The sequence below is a fragment of the Bos mutus genome, chromosome 14 (assembly GCF_027580195.1).
Source record: "Bos mutus isolate GX-2022 chromosome 14, NWIPB_WYAK_1.1, whole genome shotgun sequence".
In the NCBI taxonomy this organism is placed as follows: domain Eukaryota; kingdom Metazoa; phylum Chordata; class Mammalia; order Artiodactyla; family Bovidae; genus Bos; species Bos mutus.
The window spans coordinates 27,199,624-27,220,324 of NC_091630.1; the positions used below are offsets into that span (position 1 = coordinate 27,199,624).

General features: G+C 37.0%; 1 protein-coding gene across 2 annotated transcripts; it reads left to right on the forward strand.

The window, feature by feature from the left end:
* Positions 1–1,248: 1,248 nt before the first annotated feature.
* Positions 1,249–19,842, forward strand: EBAG9 (estrogen receptor binding site associated antigen 9). Of its 2 annotated transcripts, none has more exons than XM_070382183.1 (7): positions 1,249–1,436; positions 7,578–7,675; positions 10,324–10,402; positions 11,163–11,321; positions 12,811–12,918; positions 14,454–14,545; positions 18,977–19,842. In XM_070382183.1, exons 2-7 carry the CDS (start codon positions 7,593–7,595, stop codon positions 19,095–19,097), a joined length of 642 nt encoding a protein of 213 aa, XP_070238284.1. In that variant the 5' UTR covers positions 1,249–1,436; positions 7,578–7,592; the 3' UTR covers positions 19,098–19,842. The 2 variants fall into 2 exon arrangements, with proteins under 2 accessions (XP_070238284.1, XP_014335907.1); XM_014480421.2 differs by lacking the exon at positions 1,249–1,436 and adding an exon at positions 1,696–2,027.
* The last annotated feature ends 859 nt before the right edge of the window (positions 19,843–20,701 follow it).

Sequence of the window (20,701 nt, forward strand, 5' to 3'; positions counted from 1 at the left end):
GTTAAATTAATAGAAATGTGGTACAGATTTGGAGGGTAGAAGTGGTGAAGATATTAATACTATAAAGTAAAATAGGGAGATAAGTGTTGGTCAGGGTAACAGAACAACGATAGTTGTAGCCAAATAAAAGGAGAAAAAAGGCTGGTTGGGGAACAATTTGCAAGAACAGCTTTCAGTCTTTGACTATATAAATTTCTAACCTCCCTCACTGGTCACTTTACAACAGTGAAGCAGTTACTTCAGGGCCCCTTACCCACAACATCAAAGGATCTTAGCCTTTTAATAGCAAATGGCATGAAAAGAAAAAAAACAATCAGGCTTCGAAGAGAAATTCATAGAAAACACCTTAGTTTGAAGAAAGACTAACTTGGTAAGCAAGAGAGGAACAAAGGCAAGCACGCGGTGAAATGTCACTTTTTAACTTTCAGTTAAAGGAAATTCCACCAAAAATTACTTGCAGAATCCTAAATTCTGAATTAAACTCGGGGTTTCGCACCTGTACAGTGGTAGATTGAATGAGATCTGACCTACCCAGGTCCAATATCCAGACACATGGGCCTCCCTCATTTTTGGCAATCTAGGCTCAGAGGTTAAAGCGTCTGCCTGCAATGTGGGAGACCTGGGTTCAGTCCCTGCGTCGGGAAGATCCCCTGGAGAAGGAAATGGCAACCCACTCCAGTATTCTTGCCTGGAGAATCCCATGGACGGAGGAGCCTGGTGGGCTACAGTCCACGGGGTCGCAAACAGTCGGACACGACTGAGCGACTTCACTCACTCACTCAAATATGTATTTATTTCTCTTGGTTCCATCTGGTAGGGGGATTCTGTGGGTTTAACGAAAAAGGGTATAGTTTGGAGCTGAGGCTCTGTGCACAGAAAGTAGAGAACACGGGAGAAGTCCATCCACTCCACAAAAACAGCAGTCTGCGCTGACAGAAACGGTCACAAAAAACCTACTCCTTTAATAAAATGAAAGAAGTTAACACTAGGGAAAAAAAAAAACCTACTCCTAACCCAGCCCCAGCAGCTGCCACGCCAGCCGCCGCCGCTCGGCCCGCCCCCCAATGCTCATTGGTTCTCAGCCCCGACGCCGGACCCATAACCTCTTGCCTATTGGGCCAGACAGGACCTGGGGCGGGGTGCGGAAGTGAGAGCTTGGGACTCCTGAGAGCCGCCTTCTGGAGCGAAGGAGGAGGGGCAGGAGGTGGGACCAGGGGAGGGTTTCCCGAGGAGGGGGCGGCTATGGCAGCTGCGCGGAGGCAGCGGCGGCTTAGACAGAGCGCGCGCCCGGCTTTGAATGAGCAGGGCTGGGACTGAACCGGCGGAGCGCGAGCTCGAGGAAGCGACCGGCAGCGCGCGTGCGCGCGCCTTGAGTGCGCGCGCGGCTCGCGGCAGCTTGGAGCCTCCGCCGGGCGGGCGGGGAGGGGGAGGGGCAGGTGAGTGTGTGCGGCTCGCGCGCCCTCGAGGGGCTTCCCTCCCCCACCCCCATCCAGATCTGGACCCGAGTCTTGAGGAGGGGGGCGGGGTTGTCCTCTGCTGTTCTCGGGTTAGCTCTCCTCTTTGCCCCGCACTTCCCGCCCTCCCACCTTCCTTTTCTTTCACCCGGTCTTCCCCCCAACCCAGGCCGACTGCCACTCTAGGATACTGTTTCCGGGTCAGGGTGACCTCTGGGGTGAGGGACCTGCGACCCGGAGCGGGCCCCGGTCGAGCAGCCTTCACCATGCTTTTCTCGAGTGGGAGAGCGGCTGGCGGGGCCCCGGCCCAGAGTCTCCCCTCTCCCCAGATCTGCCCCCCCCAAGGGGAAATTTGCCCCTTCTTCCTGCCCTTCCTCTACAGGCCTTGCTCCTTCCCAGACAGATTTTTCCAAAATCCAAATCCCAGTCCACTGGGCACCCACATGGAGCAATTGAGAGCGTTTCACCGAACGCCGTACGTATGGCGTCGGATTGTGTAACCTGAAAACGCTTCTGTCGATTTTTGCATCTGTACAGTGGGTATGATTTTTTTTTTTCATCAGTTAATTTCAGGTGGGTAATCTGAAGTTAAAGCATTTTAGTTTTGAAATTCGTTCCTTTTGAGCCTTTCAGGAGACTTTGCTCTGCCTTAGTAAGAGCCTCGGTGGTGTTCGAGGGTCTGGCTTTGAGTTGCCAGAGACAGTCCGGTGTTGAAGTTTACCACCTGCTCTCTCATTCTACTTCTTGTTCCCTTTCTCTTGCCGCTGCTGAACTTTGGTTTTTCAAATTTGAGTGAGGTCAGGTGGTTTTATTTTTGGAGCATTGCGATATACCATAACCTACTTTAGAGAGTTACAAACTTAATTTAAGATTTCTGTACTGTAGTAGATCATATGGAGTTTCACATTTTGGTATTAGGAAAATTCAGAACTATCGTTTTAGAAATTCAGCAATTAATGACTTGTTTAGTGTGTTCCAACATAGATTTTGGCTTGGCTTATTTAACGATTTATGACATAGTATGATATAGTGACTACAGAAAAGCAGTTTACATGGAATTACAGGGAGGAAAGGTACATTTAATCTTTCAGATTCTAATGCAGCATTCTTTTTTAAAATTGTAGGTGAATCTTTTTCACTTTACATAGCCAAGCTGTCATTGCTATTGATTTCCTAGAGAGATTATTTGTCCTTGATGCTTATTTCGGCTTTATCTCAGGGTTTTGTATTTTTGTAGTAATTTTTAAGGAAATCTTAATTTTAAAATTGTTTTAGCATTTCTCAGCCCTAGTAAGTAGTTTGAAGCAGTCAAAATGCAGGTAGCCTAAGATGTGTACTTCTCAGATTAGTGATCTAGAGAGCATTTCAAAAATCAACTGAGGCATTGAGTGTCAAAGAGATCTCTTAAATGGAATGCGGTGTGGGAAGAACCTTGGCTTTGGGGTCAGTCTCTTTAACTTCTGGGTGAGTGAATGTGAGTTTCACTAGTAATTGAGCCTCATCTGTTAAATGGGAGTAGTGAAACTCACTTCCTTTGTCCTTAGGATTCCCGTGAGACTATAGAAACGAAATAGATTGTCTTGAACTATATTGAGTGCTCAAGGAATGATAATTTCCCTTCCTTCAGCAAGTATTTGAATACCTGCCATGTGCTTGACATTGGCTAAGACCTAGAAATAACCAAACTGAGCAAGACTGATGGGGCTCTGCCTTCCTAGAGCCTTGCATTGTCACTAGCTTTTGACACTTGAGCAACAGCGTGGTCTGTGTACTGGGTCAGTAGTATTTCCTATCACCCAGGGTAGTAGTATCTGTTACAGAGTGGATACTTGAACTGGATTGGAACAGTAAGTAAACAGGTCCCAAAGAATATTCCTGCCTTCAAATCAGTGTAATTGATAAAATAAAAACTGTTGCTTGATGTGGTCAACTTGATTACATTTCCCCACCTTTCAGTTGCAGTTGGTCAGAAAATTTATCTTGAAAATTATAATACCATCATTGAATTGCTAAGATAGTTTATTGTTAGTGAGGTATTCTTGGTTTTCGAATTAAACAGACCTAGGTTTGAATCTCGGAGAAGGCAATGGCACCCCCACTCCAGTACTCTTGCCTGGAAAATCCCATGGACGGAGGGCCTGGTGGGCTGCAGTCCATGGGGGTCACTAACAGTCGGACACGACTGAGCGACTTCACTTTCACTTTTCACTTTCATGCATTGGAGAAGGAAATGGCAACCCACTCCAGTGTTTTTGCCTGGAGAACCCCAGGGACGGGGGAGCCTGGTGGGCTGCCATCTATGGGGTCGTACAGAGTCGGACCGACTGAAGCGACTTAGCAGTAGCAGGTTTGAATCTAGATCATTGGGTGTGAAAACATAAGCTTACACTTTGTGCTTCAATTCTATGAAAAGAGAACAATAATATCTATCTCATAAAATGGCTTTATGGGTTGAGAGAATACCTAGTGCTTGGCACATAGTAGCTGATCAGTGACTATTAGTTTTTCTCTTTTATTAATTGTAAAAGCAAATTTTCCATAAAATGAAGATATTTTTAATTGCTAGGGAGAGAATTCTGTTCTGGTGTCAGTAATAGTCCCACTTGACAATTTACTATTGAAACAAAACTTTAGATTTTATTTGCAGGCATCATTAGTCATTCACATTGAGAATACTTATTGAAAATGACACGTAGCAGTATTTATGGCAGGGTGATGACCGTTGTTACCAAAACTCCGCATGAAAATTATTCTCAAATCTTCATTCATATAAATCCTGAGACTGACTCTCCGCTCCAGTCCTTAAATATTAAACATCTTCTTCCTTCAAACATCCTGAGAGAGGGTCTCAACTCTTTCCCCTTTTCCCCCTAGTGCCACATGCTCTGCAGTTTCTTTCCTAGCTATCTTTTTTTTGTTTATATTTTTTTTCTGAAAATTCTAAATCTTCATTTAGGAAGTTTGCTTTCTTTTGGTTGAGTTTAATCCTTGACAAATCAGCCTTAAAATGAAGCTTTTATTCATCATCTTAATTGTTCAGATTATTCTACTTGTATGGAAGCAATCAAATCTTTCTTCCAGGTCTTACTTTGCAAACAGTAACTGGCAAGGTAACATGAACAAGATCCTCACAGGAAGGATTGTGCTGGAAGAATACAGTATATAGAAATAACTAAGGTACAAAATGGAAAATATAGGTACAGTAAGAGAAAAATACTGGAATTAAAACTTTGCAGTAGTTCAGCAATAAGTAATGAAGTCTTATGCCTGGGAGACCTCAGTGGAAATAGGAAAGAATATGGGCATTATTAGGAAACAGGATAAAGTCTTTTTTGTAGTTGGCATATAAGGGGATAAGACAAAGGAGGAGTCAAAGTTGTTGCATTTTTTGAACCTCTGTTGGGTGGTTTATCACTAGTAAACCACTGTTTGGAGATGTTTTTGACAGAAATAAGTTACTTGAACAGTGAGATTTTTAATGTTTTTTTGTTCAATTTCTTTTAGAGTAACTGTTCTTTTCATCCTCTCAATTAGTAAACCAACTCCAGAAATCAATGACTTGACCGTTGTTTCATGTACATATTTACTATTGTGTATCTGCTTTGTGAAGTGCCTATGCACAGCTTTCACCCATTTTTTAAAAATTAGGTTTTCTTACTGCGTTTTGGGAGAACCTTATATATTCTGGATACAAGTCCTTTATCAGATATATGCTTTGCAAAAGTTTTCTCCTAGTCTGTGGCTTGTCTTTATATTCCCTTAACAGTGTCTTTGAATTATATAAATTTTTAATTTTGATGAAGCCCTGTTTATCCATTTTCTTTTAATGGGTTGTACTTTTGGTGTCATTATCTAAAAAACTCTTTTCCTAACCCAGGTCATAAAGATTTTGTCCAATTTTGTTTCTCTAAGCACTTTTGTAATTGGGTTTTATATTTACATATGCAATCCATTTTGAGTATTTTTTGTAAATGGCATGAAATATGGATTGTAGTTCTTCAGGTTTTGGTGGTTTTTGTTTTTGTTTTTGTTTTGCATATGGATATCCAGTTTTTCCATTACTTTTTGTCAAAAAAACTCTTCTCCACTGAATGGGTTTTACATCTTCATAAATTTCAGTTCTTCATATTTTATGGGCCTATTTCTCTACCTCCCATTTGTTCCATCGATCTGTTTATCAATCTGTTTATCAATCGACTCCAGTACTATACCGTTTTGATTACTGCAGCTTTATAACAAATCTTGGAATCAGGTAGTATTAGCCCATCTGCTTTGATCTTTTTCAACATTGTTTGACCATTATAGACCCTTTATATTTCTATATGAATCTTAGAATTAGCTTATCGAATTTTAGAGAAAAAAGCCTCCTGAGATTTTGATTGGGATTTCATTGACTCTGTAGTTCAATTTAGAGTGATTCGCTATCTTAATAGTATCACGTCTTTGAGCCCTTAAAGATCTTTTTAAAAATTAATAAGGGTCTTTAAATTTCTGTCAGCAATATTTTGTAGTTTCCAATATATATGTTTTTCACTAGATTTGTCCCTAAGTACTTCGTATGTTTTGTACTCTTACAGATTCCTTAAAATTTTACTTTGTGATTGTTTGTTGTTGCTACCATATAAAAATACTGTTGATTATAGATTCCATTGAATTTTCTACATAGAGTATAGATACAGTTTTACTACTTCCTTTCCAATCTGAATGCGTTTTATTTTCTTTTCTTGCTCGATTGCACTGGCCATACAGTGTTGAGCAGAAATGGCGAAAACAGATATGCTGGTGGGAAGTAGCCAGTTTTTCACTGTTAAGTCTCAAGTTGCTATAGGCTTTTCATAGGTGTCCTTGGTCAGGTTGAGAAAGTTCCCTTCTATTTCTAGTTGGTTGTGAGTTTTCAAGGAGTTTTGTGTCTGTGTTCATAAGATATTGGTCTTCAGTTTTCTTTTCTGGTAATGTCTTTGGTCTAGATTAGTATCAGTGTAATGCTAGCCTCAAAGAGTGAATTAATAAATAATCCCTTCCTTCCGTTTTCTGGCAGTTTGTATAGAATTGGCACTACTTCTTAAGTATTTGGTAGAGTTCACTCATGAAACCATCTGGGCTTAGGGGATTTTTAAGTATAAATTAAATATCTTTAATAAATTTAGAGATTTTCAAGTTATCTCTGTCTTCTTGCTGTGTTTTCATAACTTGTTTCTTTCAAAGAATTTGTCGATTTCATCGTGTCAAATACAGGGATAAAGTTATATTTTTCTCAATATCCTCTTCATATTTGCAGACTCTGGTAATGTCACCTCTCTTTTCTGATATTGGCATAATTTGTTTTTAGGGACATATGTTTTGAATTGTTATGTACTTTTGATTAACTGACCCCTTTATCATTATGAAATGAGCATTTTTATGCCTGCTAATGGTATTTTCCCTAAAAATCTACTCTCTGACATTGAAATATTTTAACCTTTTGCTTTTCTGTTGAGTATTTTTTATCTCCTTTGTTGGCTTTTTGACTGTAACTGGACTTTACCCCTCAGAGAATATGACTTAATAGATTTGCTGGTGCTGGGCCATTTTTCAGTATTTCTTTAAATATGTGTGGGCCACTGGTCTAGATGATCTCTGTAGTTCTAACTTGTTAACTGTGTGCTTTTAAGTTATTTGACTTCTCTTAATTTCCTCACCTATAAAATGGGTATAATGAAATGTATCTAGAAGTTGAAAAAGTTTAAAAATATTTTGAATAGTATTTCTATGTTCATATGATTCAAATTTCAAAAGATAAGGAAGACTCAGTACATTCTGTTTCATACACTTTGATTTTTCCTAGAAAACAAATTATAAATAAATTGTAAATAAATATTTAAGTACAACTTAGAAAACCACTCTGAGAATATTTTGAAAAGGCTTTTTTCCTCTCAACTGTTGAAAACTCTTCAGAACTTTCTTGTCAACATGATTTACGTTTTAATTTTTAAATTTACTGTGTTTTATCTGTGCTGTCTAAAGGAAAGTAAAAATATGTCTGATTTTTACAGTTCAAAATAGGACTTTTCAGGTTGACTTCGGAACATAAATATAGCTTATGAAATCACCCTAATGCATTTATTTTTGTGCTTTTTTCCACAGGTTTTGCTTTCCATCATGGCTATCACACAGTTTCGGTTATTTAAAGTTTGTACCTGCCTAGCAACAGTATTCTCATTCCTAAAGAGGTTAATATGCAGGTAAAGAAATTTTATGTTCAGATTGATCTGGTTATCTTCTTGCTAATTTTGGATACCTTCATAAGTTCAAAAAGGCAGGGCATATTATATTTAAGCTAAGCATCTTGATTGCAGTATTCATACATTAATCTCTAGTAGTTTTTAAAATATTTTCTCAGATTTTTATATGTTTTTTCAGATCTAGAAAGCAGAGGTTCAGGTCTTTTCATCAGATTCTTACATCTTCCATTAAAATAGCATTCTGTACTGTAGAATTTCAGAGATAAGCAAACCAACTTTCATATTGTAATCATTATGAAGTTTTTATGTACATAAGTGTTTTATTATCAGGGTATTTTTAAGATGATTAGGTGGAATTAGGCATAGGTATTTCTTTACATAGTACATTATGAGTGTTATGTTTATATTGGAAAAAGAAAAGTTTAACAGAAAAACCCCAAAGAAAATAGATTTTCTTTTTTTTTTTTTGATCTTTTAAATAATATTTCAGAATGTACTGGGAGTCCAGGCTAGGTAAGTCCTTCTGCTTCAGTAAGTCATTCAGAGACTTGTATTCCTTCTATTTTGTCATTCTCCTGTACCCAAGAGATACAGTTCCTGAATGGTATGCCAGGGCACTTCAGGGCTCGCATTACAGTCACAGGGGTACCGAAGGATACTCTAAATTTCTAACAAAACACGCTGAATGTGATAATGTCTATTGAAATTATACAATCTGTTGGCTCAAGATAGTTCACGTTTGTAACATTAGATCCTGCAGTATTACTTTTGATGATGTTCTTGAATATTTGAGATAAGTTTTTGTTTACTTGTGTTTGGAGTGACCTATCTTTACAAAGCTAGGATTTTAGGTTGTAATTAAGAGCAAGCACTAAATCAGAACTAACATAGAACAGAAAATGAAGCTGACAGAATCCAGTCTGATTCCAAGGCTTGAGAAGCTATACAGTACCCAACAGGTACACACATTCTCTTAGTAAGTTGTAGTTATTAAAGAATGAAATGAAAATGTTTTTTCTCTAATTTCATATGTGATTTTTCCTAATGGCTACTAAGCAGATAGGACATACATAAGTATTGTTTGGGCCTATGTACTTAATCAGTGGAACTGTTAGGTATTTCCTTTGGCCTAGAGTACTGTGAAAAAAGCACCTACAGAGTAAGAGTCGGATAGAGAGGAGATGGAGGGTAGTCAGCTCTCTTTTTTAGTGGATATGATTTAGAAAGTACACATAATTCTGTTCACAGCCTACTGTCCAGAGCTTAGGCACCTAGCTACAAGGGAGGCTAGGAAATGTATTCTCTGACTAAAGGGCCATTTTATAACTACTAAAACTCTGAGGATTAAATGGCATAGAATTTATTGTTAGAAGTATCATGACCAGAAAATAACTAGGTTAAAGCAGGATGAGAATGGGTATTAATGCCAGGAGACTAGAGGTTGAAAGGAATAAGTTGTTTTAACTGTGGTGATAAATTCTAGGTGTTTTTCTCTTTGCATCTGTTATTTCAAAAAATTTTTGTTGAATATAAGTTACTTTTAATATAAGATATTGCAATTTTCTATCATCTATATACGTTTCCCTGGTATCTCAGTGGTAAAGAATCCACCTGCAATGCAGGAGATGTGGGTTCCATCCCTAGGTGGGGAAGATCCCTGGAGTAGGAAATGGCAACCTGTTCCATTATTCTTGCCTGGAAAATTCCATGGACAGTGGAGCCTGGCGGGCTGCAGTCCCTGGGGATACAAAATAGACCATAGTACTTTTTAATGCATCCTTTAAACAAATAAAATAAGATTTCTAAACTTAGTTGACTTTATCAACTAGCTCTAAGCAGGTGTTTCATAGATTATTTGACATGAAGCAAGTGACTAATCATTTATAATAGCTATCATTTTTTAATGTCATTAAAAAGCAGGCACAGTCTCGTGTCTCACTATTTTAAATATGTCAGTTAAATCTTCACAGCAACCTTGCAAAGGTCAGTTTGAATACCTGCCTTTTACAGATGAGGATACTGAGGCTCAGACATAGGTAATTCTAACTAATTCATAATTAATAGAAGTAACATTGAAAACCATGGTTTACACAGATTCCATTGCCCATGCTCTTAACAACTCTATGACAATACCTATCTTGTTTCATGTAGTACTTCACTAATCCTTGAAAGTTACTGGGTACAGTTTACAATTCAACCCAGTGATTTTCAAACTTTTCAATAGTTTAATAGTAATCTTAATAAGAAACCAACTATGTAAAACAAACAAAAGCCAGGCCACCCTGGTTAAAGCAGCGTAGACATCCCAGAGCATCACCCACAGAACTCACAGAACTCTCAGGAGTGTGATTTGAAACCAGTTTCTGGTTTTGGTTTTGGCTTTATAGTCCTCCTGAGTTTGACTCTAATTCTGAGTCCTAAGCCAAAAAGCAGTGTGATATTCTGGTCCAGTATTTAAAAACATTGAAAAGATCTCTAATATATGCCTTTCTTTTCATATATTAACAAACAACTGTTAATTATTAAAGTAAATAATTTAAAGCTGCAGAAGACCTTCTCTATAAATCTTAAGTTACTGTCTTTAGTGCTTTTACTTATGCTTGTTTTGGTGGTTTCTTGAAATAAATTATTTCATATTTTTGTTTTAGATCTGGTAGAGGACGGAAATTAAGTGGAGACCAAATAACTTTGCCAACTACTGTTGATTATTCATCAGTTCCCAAACAGGTAAAACTTTTTTTGTACATTGAATAAGTGCTCCCGAACCATATTTTTCAAAGTGGGTTGCAAACTATTAATGTGTCATGAAATTAATTTGGTAGTCACGGTCAGGATTTTTGTTGTTCTATTGTTAAATTTCTTTATTCTAAAATTTTAACTTTATTCTTTATTTTCTATTTCTCTGCTGAGATTTTCTATTTTTTTCTTTGGTTTTAAGAGTGTTTGCTGTTGCTTATTGGAGCATTTTTGCAATAACATATTTAAAGCCTTAGATAATTACATCATTTGTATCATCTTGGGTTTGTTGTCTGTTGCTTGACTTTTTCAAGTTGAGATTTATTGATTCCTTGTTTGCTGAATAATTTCAAGTTATTTCATGGATTTTTTTGAATATTATGTTTGAGACTATATCTTATTTAAATCCTATAAAGAATGTTATTATTTATTATTTCATCAGGCAATAAACCTAGTTAGGGATAGATTGTAAGTTCCAGTCCTCTTTCTGTGGGCTGTAGTTCTAATATCAGTTCAGTTTTTGAAGCATTTTCTTTTGCTTTGTTTGGTTGTTTTTATTTTAATGGTTGGAACAGAATGTCTAACTCACAGAGTGTTTCTTTCTTAACTTTTGATCTAGTTTTGCTATCTGGCATAAAATGTATATTTTCCCATTGGTCAACAAATTTTGAAAAAACCACTGTTTTAGAAAGCTCATTTTTGTAATGAATGATGAAATTTTTGACTGACAATGCTGATCATTTAAATTTAGACAGATGTGGAAGAGTGGACTTCCTGGGATGAGGATGCACCCACAAGTGTCAAGATTGAAGGAGGGAATGGGAATGTGGCAACACAACAAAATGCTTTAGAGCAACTGGAACCTGACTATTTTAAGGACATGACACCAACTATACGGAAAACCCAGAAGGTACGTTAAAGATGTGTGCTCTTGGAAATTAAACTATGAGACTGTGCTTCAGATTCCTATAATTAAAGCTAGACAGTATACTTAGTATTTGGTAGAAAGCCTATTTCCAACTGTCATTGTGTTTTTTGTCATATTAGAGAAGTTTATATATTCAAGTGAGCTGGCCATAGATCTGGTAAATTGTACCCCCACATCTTTTAAAATTATATCTAAGCGTTCATAGAAATCCTCCTGTATGTCAGATTCTAGACTCCAGTCTCTACTGTGAAGACTAAACTGAATAAGATACAGTTCTAGCCTTGAAAGAATTCATAGTACAGTGATTTCTACAAACCAATAATACTGATAGTATCCATTGTTTATAACATTATCAAACTGATGCAGAGCTCTGAGAACTTAGAGTAATTGTGGTGGGTTTGCATAGTCATTCACACTTTATTTTATCCCGTTTGAATTGAATGTGGACAGTCACTTCAATATGCAGGAAATTATTAGCAAAAGAACAATGGCTAAGCAGTTTTCTTTCTTTTTATCAAAATAGTACATGTACATTTAAAATTTATTTTTAAATTAAAGATATAGAAAAGCTTATAATGAAAAGCAATAGACTTCTGCCCCATCATTCTTCAAACCAGTTCTACTAAAAGCAGCCACTCACAATTTTTTCTGTTTATCTGTATACAGTATTCTTATCTTGCTATTCTTAGGCCAGTCACAGGTATTGTCTACCAGCTTCACACTGTGGTAAATGGGGGTTTATTTCATACCACCCTTACACCCATTTCAAATAATGTAATGCTATTATTCCCGTCTACCTCATCAATCATCCTGCTGTTTCAAAAAAAAAAAAAAAAATTTACTTTAAGTGCCATTTCTTATTCAGTCAAGCATAGAAAATATTTCTTATGAATATATTTCATAAAATGAGGACACTGTTTATTCTGCAGTTCTCTAATAGGGTTTTCACCCTCTTCTACCGTCCAGTCAGTTTTAGCTGTACATTTATTTTTAGATGTTCAAGGCTGATAACATTGACATACTGTAATCATAGTTGTTTTTATTTGTCCAAATGTCTCAGTGCTGAAAAGCATTAAGTTGTATATTTTTCAAGGAGTTTTAAGTGAATTTCTTAGTAGATGAATGCTTTTTGTTTTGAAAGTCTATTGCTGCTCTTAATAGGAACTTAGTATATTACAAGTAATACCTTAGTAAGTTAGAATGAAAGTACTTTTAAGGTACAAAGCTAATACTACTGGCTTGAAAGAGTTAATGTGTTCATAGGTAGCCACATGCTTGGAGAGCTGGTTATACTTTTGGTAGGACAGTGACCCTATCCTACCAGAGGATATGCTTTAAGAAAATATAGAACAGGAAAGAAAGGCAGAACATATTTTGAATAATTATAAAATGCTTTGGTCAGTTAATTCGTCTCTTTTTATAGAGTGGTGTGTAAAATGTTTCCGTAATTCTATTTCAATTAATCTTTCAGATCATCATTAAGAAGCGAGAACCATTAAATTTTGGCATCCCAGATGGTAGCACAGGCTTCTCTAGTAGACTAGCAGCTACACAAGATATGCCTTTCATTCATCAATCTGTAAGTATGTTAATTGTATCTAGGCAAGAGATTTTTTTTTTCATTTCTGTTTTTTTTAAGGAAAAAGAAAAAAATTAAAATGACTTGAACATAGTATTTGTATGACTTTGGAACTGGTTTAGCAGATCAAGAGCAGTTGCCAGTCCTGTCCTTTTATGAGACTCTAAATTACATCAGATACTAAGATCAGAGTCCACTGCACACATAAAAGATGGAGACAAAAATGTGAAAATATAAAAGTATGACCTTTAAAGAGATTACCCCTAAAATTTAACCTCAATAGCAGCTTTTTTTAAAGTAAATTATGAATTATTAAGTTAAAGACTTATATGTACATTTAAAGTGTGGTTTAACTTAAAATGGATTTGACTTAAATACAACACTTTTAAGGACAAAAGTAGTGAAGAAGGTATATGTTTTCAACTTTGGAGGCCATCAGATTCATCTTTGAAACTTTTGAGACACATCACTGTCCAAACCCATCCCCAGCTTTTAAGTATTGATATGTTTTGATTATTTTATGCAGTTATCTTACTCATTTAATTATTTCCTCACTAACTAAACATTCCAGAATGAGCATTTTCATTGGTTTGTGGAAGGAAAAAGTGAACTTAGAGGCCTGGCCTGGGGAATAGTGGAAGCTAGTGTGGCCTGCCTAATGGTATCAGGTAAGACAGGCAAAAGGAAGCACAATACAAAAGTACTCCAATAAAGAGTAAACTTTTCCTGACTTGTCATTTGTGCATGGGACCCAGACAATAAGTGCCATTGAAAAGTCTAGAAAATTACTTGTGCTTAAAGGGAGATGACTGTACTAGGTTGGAAACGTAGGTTCTTCGAGTTCACCTTCCCAGCCGAAGAGTAGTCCAGTCAAGCATCTAATCCAGTGTGGGGTCAGCCTCTCTCTTCTCTTTCCCCCCACTTACACACTCCTTCTTCTTACTCAAGAGAGAGAGAAACAGAAGGTATGTCCTATTCTTATTTTTTCCAAACTAAAGTAGGAGAAAGTAAAGGAAAAGTTAGGAAAGTAAAGGAAAAGTTAGTATATTAAAGGAATATTCTTTAAAACATGAAATAGGAAGAAAGCTGGACTTGCTGAGACTTACGTATGGAAGGTCATGCGTCTCAGGAAACCCCTTAGTTCCAGGCACACCAGGGGCAGTCATTTGATCCTGTAGAGGATGTGATAAGAAAGTGAAGAAGACACAGGGCAGTGATGAGGTCTGAGTTATGCTTTAAAATATATCCTCTTCTTGACCACTGAGTGGAAAAAGGATGAAGCGAAGTTAGTCTCTCAGTCGTGTCTGACTCTTTGTGACCCCAAAGACTGGGGCTCGCCAGGCTCTTCTATCTGTAGGATTCTCCAGGCAAGAATACTGGAGCGGGTTACCATTTCCTTTTCCGGGAGATCTTCCTGACCCAGGGATCGAACCCAGGTCTTCTGCACTCCAAACTGCAGGTAGACTCTTTACCGTGTAAGCCACCAAGGATGGCTCTTGACTGTTGTAATTTTGTTTTGTTTTGTTTTATTGTAGCCTGAATTAGGTGACTTAGATACCTGGCAGGAAAACACCAATGCTTGGGAAGAAGAAGAAGATGCGGCCTGGCAAGCCGAAGAAGTTCTGAGGTATTTGAGTAATATTTACACTGTCGCTGGAGTAGAACCGGTTTTGTTCATGTTACATTTAAGGTCAAGAAAGTATCTTCTGCCAAATGTTATATTTTTCTTCCTTCTCATTTGAGCCTTAACCAATCTGGGATAGTTTTTTTGTATTTCAGACTACATGTACTATTTTATATGATTAAAACCTCACAGAAACCAACAATTTAAAGCATTATAGATACAAAAGAATAATTTACTAACGAAGAAGGAGATTATCTACATACAGACACCATATTGTACTGTATGCTTCATACTTCATTCCCTATAAAATGTATCTCTTGAAATGTGAGTCACGACGATGTATTAATATGTTCTCTGGGTCAGAAATTGCAGCTTTAGTTCTCTTTCCCCATGGCCTAGCATAGTCCAGCCCTGCTCGTTCAGTATAGTAGTGAATAGCTCCGCTGGGTTTCTGTGGTCGTGTCCGCTCTTGGCTGCTGCACGCGGGATCTCTCTTGCAGTGCCTGGACTCTGTTGCAGCGCTCGGGCTTAGTTGCCCGTGGCCTGTGGGATCTTAGCTCTCTGTGCATGTGTGCTCAGTCGCTAAGTTGTCTCCAGCTCTTTGCGATCCCAAGGACTGTAGCCTGTCAGGCTCCTCTGTCCATGAGATTTCCCAGGCAAGAATACTGGAGTGTGTTGCCATTTCCTTCTCCAGGGGATCTTCTCAACCCAGGATCAAACCCAAGTCTCCTGCTTTGGCAGGTGGGTTCTTAACCACTGGAAGCCCCCAGCACTGCTATTTGAAAGTAATGTGTGTTGCACTCTACATTTGTATGTGTGTTTCACCTGAGGTACTTGAAAGCCCTGAGGTAGATAACATAAGTCATAATACTTACTGCCTACTCTACAGAAGATACTTTTTCTGGAGGTTTACAAGTTTGTTTTTGTTAGTTATGTTCTTTTTTCTTTGTTTTTGTGAAGAGTAAACTTAATTCTTGCTACTACCGCATTAGATCAAAGAGTAAAAAGAAAATTTACCTTGAGAGTTTGTGACTGTTATCACTGATAAAAACTCTATGTAAATATATCTGAATTACTTTTGCATTTTAAAGATGATAAAGTAAAATATAGCAGTATGTTTTCTTCAAATATGGTTTTTATAATTGGGATAAAAAAATGAATTACCCTTATCTGACCATCTTGAAACAACTGGTTTCATTTTTGTATTTTCCTTTCCCATGTTTACCAATAAATTGTAATTACCTTGAGTAGCCAGCAGAGGGTGCAGTTAAATAACTGAGTTAAGACTGACTTTTTTGGTCTTGTCAGTACTGTTTTCAGCATTTTTTTTTTAAACAGAAGGAGGTCACATTATAAAAGTCAGTAAAGGTGTGACAGTTTTAAATATTTAGTTCCTGTTTGATAATCATTCAGTATAAATGAAACAGTTTTAAAACTGTAAACAGCAACATTTATGTTCCATGAATTGTCAAAAAAAGATGTCACTTTTTTAAAATCTATTTCTTTTGGATATATATCATAGAAGTCTGAGTATTTTTAAAACATTTTGGAATTGGGACTTAGTGATGATTGGTTTATCAACCACAAGGATAAAGGAAGGGGCTATTCATTTTTAATCTAATCATCTTAATGACAGCACTATAGAGTTTATGAGTTCACTGATCATAGCTGAACATTCACGGTATAAAAACCATCTCTTTTTCACCCTGTCATCGTGCACCCTGAACAAAACAAGACAAGACAAAAAAACCTCCGCAAACTCCGTGCTTTTGAAACAACAGCTTGGGAGGCGGAGACTATTAGTAATAGACATGCTTCAAGCTGCAAGTTGCATAAGTAGAGCCAAAGACACCTGGAGGCTTCCATATGTTGTTACCACCCCCAGGAGAACACTGAGAATTTTAAAAGTGTATCCATAATCCATGGCTTCTATCCTAGCCTGTTTCCCATTGCTACTTTAAATACTACCAGTACTATGATCAGTATCATTAAGGAAAAAATTCTGGTACTTTAATCATTCCAGACATGTATCTGGACAAGAAAAATATATTTTATCAGCAGTAATGTCCAAGTTGCCTCTGGTACCAGGAAGATTAATTGTTGATGCTTATATTTCTGCTGGTAACTAGGTCAGAGCTGGATTATATTTGTTTGTAACCTAGCAAGCCTTTCATAATTCTTTTTCTTTTTTCTGCCACTGACATTTTGATGTTTTTAGTGCATATTATCAGTTTTTCTTGAAAGTGAACAGAGCTAATGAAAAGTAGATTTTTTAAAACTATTCTTTTGAAATTTTAATTAGTTGGTGGTGATGGTCAAAATGTTGCCTAAAGTAAGTCTCTCTACTTTGTTGAATTTTGGTCATCCATACCTCTGCTTACTCCCATTTATAAGTATGACTGAGAATTATATATATACCTTTCACTCACTATAGCCAGCTTTGAGCTATCCCGTGTATGGGTAATGCACGTTAGATTTTTCTATATATAACCCAGTGTTGCCTGTCCTGTGCCCTACTGCTTCCTTCCTCAGCCTTGCATGCTTCTTGACTTACTTTCTCAGACCCTAAGCCTTCAGATCCAGGACCAACTTCTGTTCTCCTTTCTCCTATTTCATTACCCTACTCCTGTCCCCACTTTCCATGCGAGTCGGTCAGTAAAGATAGAGCACTTATATGTGGAATCTAAACTATGACACAGGGACTTCCCTGGTGGTCCCAAGGTTAATACTTTGCCTTCCTGTGTAGGGATGCGGGTTCGATGTGGCCAAAAAACCAAAACTCAAAGCAAGCAATGTTGTAACAAATTCAGTAAAGACTTTAAAAGTGGTGCACATCAAAAAATCATTTAAAAAATAAATAAAATATGATACAAATGAACCCATCTACGAAGTAGAAACAGACTCACAGACATAAAGAACAGACTTGTGGTGCTGGGGTGGGGTGGGAGGTGGAAACTATTATATATAGATGGAAACTATTATATATAGAATGGGTGAACAATGAGGTCCCACTGTATAGCACACAGACTACATTCAGTATCCTGTGATAAACCATAATGGAAAAGAATATTAAAAAGAATATATATATGTGTATTTATAACTAAATCACTTTCCTGAACAGTAGAAATTAACAGAACATTGTAAATCAACTATAGTTCAATTTAAAAATCAATAAAGATAGAAGTGTTTAGAGGTTCTATATCAGTAGAGTTAGGGAGGAGCTGGGAGAAGGCACTTCATAAAGTATAATTATTAAATTTCCACCATTCTGTCCCTTCATAATTGAAGTGAAGTGAAAGTTGCTCAGTCGTGTCTCACTCTTTGTGACCCCATGGCCTATACAGTCCATGGAATTCTCTAGGCCAGAATACTGGAGTGGGTTGCCTTTTCCTTCTCCAGGGGAATCTTCCCAACCCAGGAATCAAACCCAGGTCTCCCACATTGGGGGCAGATTCTTTACCAGCTGAGCCACAAGGGAAGCCCAAGAATACTGGAGTGGGTAGCCTATCCCTTCTCAGTGGATCTTCCTGACCCAGGAATCTAACCGGGGTTTCCTGCATTGCAGGTGGATTCTTTACCAACTGAGCTATGAGGGAAGCCCTTCATTAGTAGAGCTAGTTAAATTTTAATCCTTAGAGTTCTAGCTTCTAATTGGAAGGTATGTCTTTGCATTTTGTTTTTGCATTGTGCTCTGTCCATCTGTGTTCTTGATATCGTTCAGCTGACAAGCTTTTAACTATTATCATAGCAGGATATTTAATCATAAATATCAGGCTTTTCTCAGAAGGAGATGTGGTCCAATGGAAATAGTGTTTTAGTGAAAATAATCTGAAGAAAAGGAGTCAGGAGATATAGGTTCTTAGCCTTATACTTAATCTTATGACTTCGGCCGTTTTACTTAGCCTGAATGCCCCATTTTAGTTATTCTTAAAACAGAGATAATACCTTTTTTATTTGTAAGTCATGTTCTAAGGATTAAAAGAAGTACTATTTTGAAAATCCTTGAAATTTTCAAAGCAGTGAGAAGAATGAAGACTTTTTAAACTTACATTTGATGATAGTTGAAGGGAAGTGCTCTTTCTTTCTGGACCTTATTTGCCATTTTACCTGTGTAGTGTTCTCTAACGGAGAAGGCAATGGCACCCCACTCCAGTACTCTTGCCTGGAAAATCCCATGGACAGAGGAGCCTGGTGGGCTGCAGTCCATGGGGTCGAGAAGAGTCAGACACGACTGAGTGAATTCACTTTCACTTTTCACTTTCCTGCATTGGAGAAGGAAATGGCAACCCACTCCAGTGTTCTTTCCTGGAGAATCCCAGGGACGGGGGAGCCTGGTGGGCTGCTGTCTGTGGGGTCACACAGAGTCATACACAACTGAAGCGACTTAGCAGCAGCAGCAGGGTTCTCTAAAAGTAAAAATATGCTTCTTTTCAGGCAGCAGAAGATAGCAGACAGAGAAAAGAGAGCAGCAGAACAACAAAGGAAGAAAATGGAAAAGGAAGCCCAGCGGCTAATGAAGAAGGAACAAAATAAAATTGGTGTGAAACTTTCATAACAAATGCTCTTCAGATGTCCTAGTGCCAGTGGGAGAAATGCGAGCTCTACAAGCCAAGCAGCGTTTATATGGAGCCAAAAGTATTTTCAGAATACAAATACCCTGCTTGATTTTAATGCATTCATCAGCCAGCCAGGACACCAGGATTCTCTCAAAGCCCCCTGAACTCTTAGTGATTGAGACTCGGAGAACAAAAAAGACTTATGAGACAATATTTTCTTCAGTGTGTTCCAAGTGTACGACAATTGTTTGTTGTAGAGAAATTATTACAAATGGAATATATCAGTACCTCTTCAAGCTAGTGTTTCTAGCTGATTCAATGGGTGTAAATAATTCTATGATGGGAAAGAATTCTGCTGTCTATAGTGCTTTCCTTCAATGTGTATAATGTTAAAATAAATAATTTTAAATATTTGTTTGTTTCCATGATTACCCAACCTAAATCAGACAGACTTGCAGGGCTTTAACTTCTTATTTCTGTTGTCAGAAGCTCGTGTTGGCATATATTTGCTCTGACTTGAACTGGCATTCATTAAGGCATCTGGTCATTTCAGTTTTCAAGAAAATGACATTAAATGCAATAATTTTATTTATCACAAACATTTTATACGTCATTGTTTTCTTTTAGATGGTGTTGTAATGTTTTACTTATTTGTAATTTATATTGCATGTATAAACATACCGAAAATAAGCTAAAATGGCAAATTTGTTTTACATTATTATAATTTGTGAGTTTTAAAAGCTAGTATTTGTAGTTTTTCTCTGTCATTGTAGATTTTAAGATGTTATGGTATCTTTAAGTACCTTAGCTCCTCTCTGCCAAAAGCCATTAATTTACAAATGCATAAAGCCTTCAGTTCTACTGTTTCAAAGCTTTTAGATGATTTCTGTATCAGTTTTGTATAATGACATAATGCAAGTTACCTATGTTGTTTACTAAGGTAACATTGATTTATTAAACCAAGATAGGAATAATAATACTTCTATTTTTGGATGTTGACAAGCTCCAAAATAGTTTTCAGAAAATAGATATAGACTGTGTTCATAGGGGAAAGTGTAGATTTGATAGTTTAAAATCTCATTAATTTTGTCTCCCCATTTAAAATACATCCAGCCTGACCTTCTTTGGCTTTGGAATTTAAGATTTTTACTTTCTTAAAAATTGCTGCCCAAAATTAACATTTTGTGAGTTTTTAAAATGTCATAAATACAAGCCAAATACTGCTAATTCATTGGCATTAAAGTGATATTTCATAGTAAAATCACAAACTATACAATAAACTCCTTAAGTTCTTAGCCTAAGCATCTAGACTAAATGCAGTTGTTTTTTTATTTTCTTAGAATTTTTATTGGAGTATTGTTGATTTACAATGTTGTGTAATTTCAGATGTACAGCAAATGAAATAGGTTGAAATTTAACTTTGGTAAAAAGCTTCCTGTTATAGCCCCAAGCTATATTTTCAGTTATGGTTATTAGCTTTTGCCAGTGAACTCCCTATTAAATAGAATTAGACTCAAATTTGTAATAATAAATGAATTATTTTATGTCCTTTGTATTTATTTATTTTTAGTTATTATGGGAATGCTACATGATTTCTCTAAAC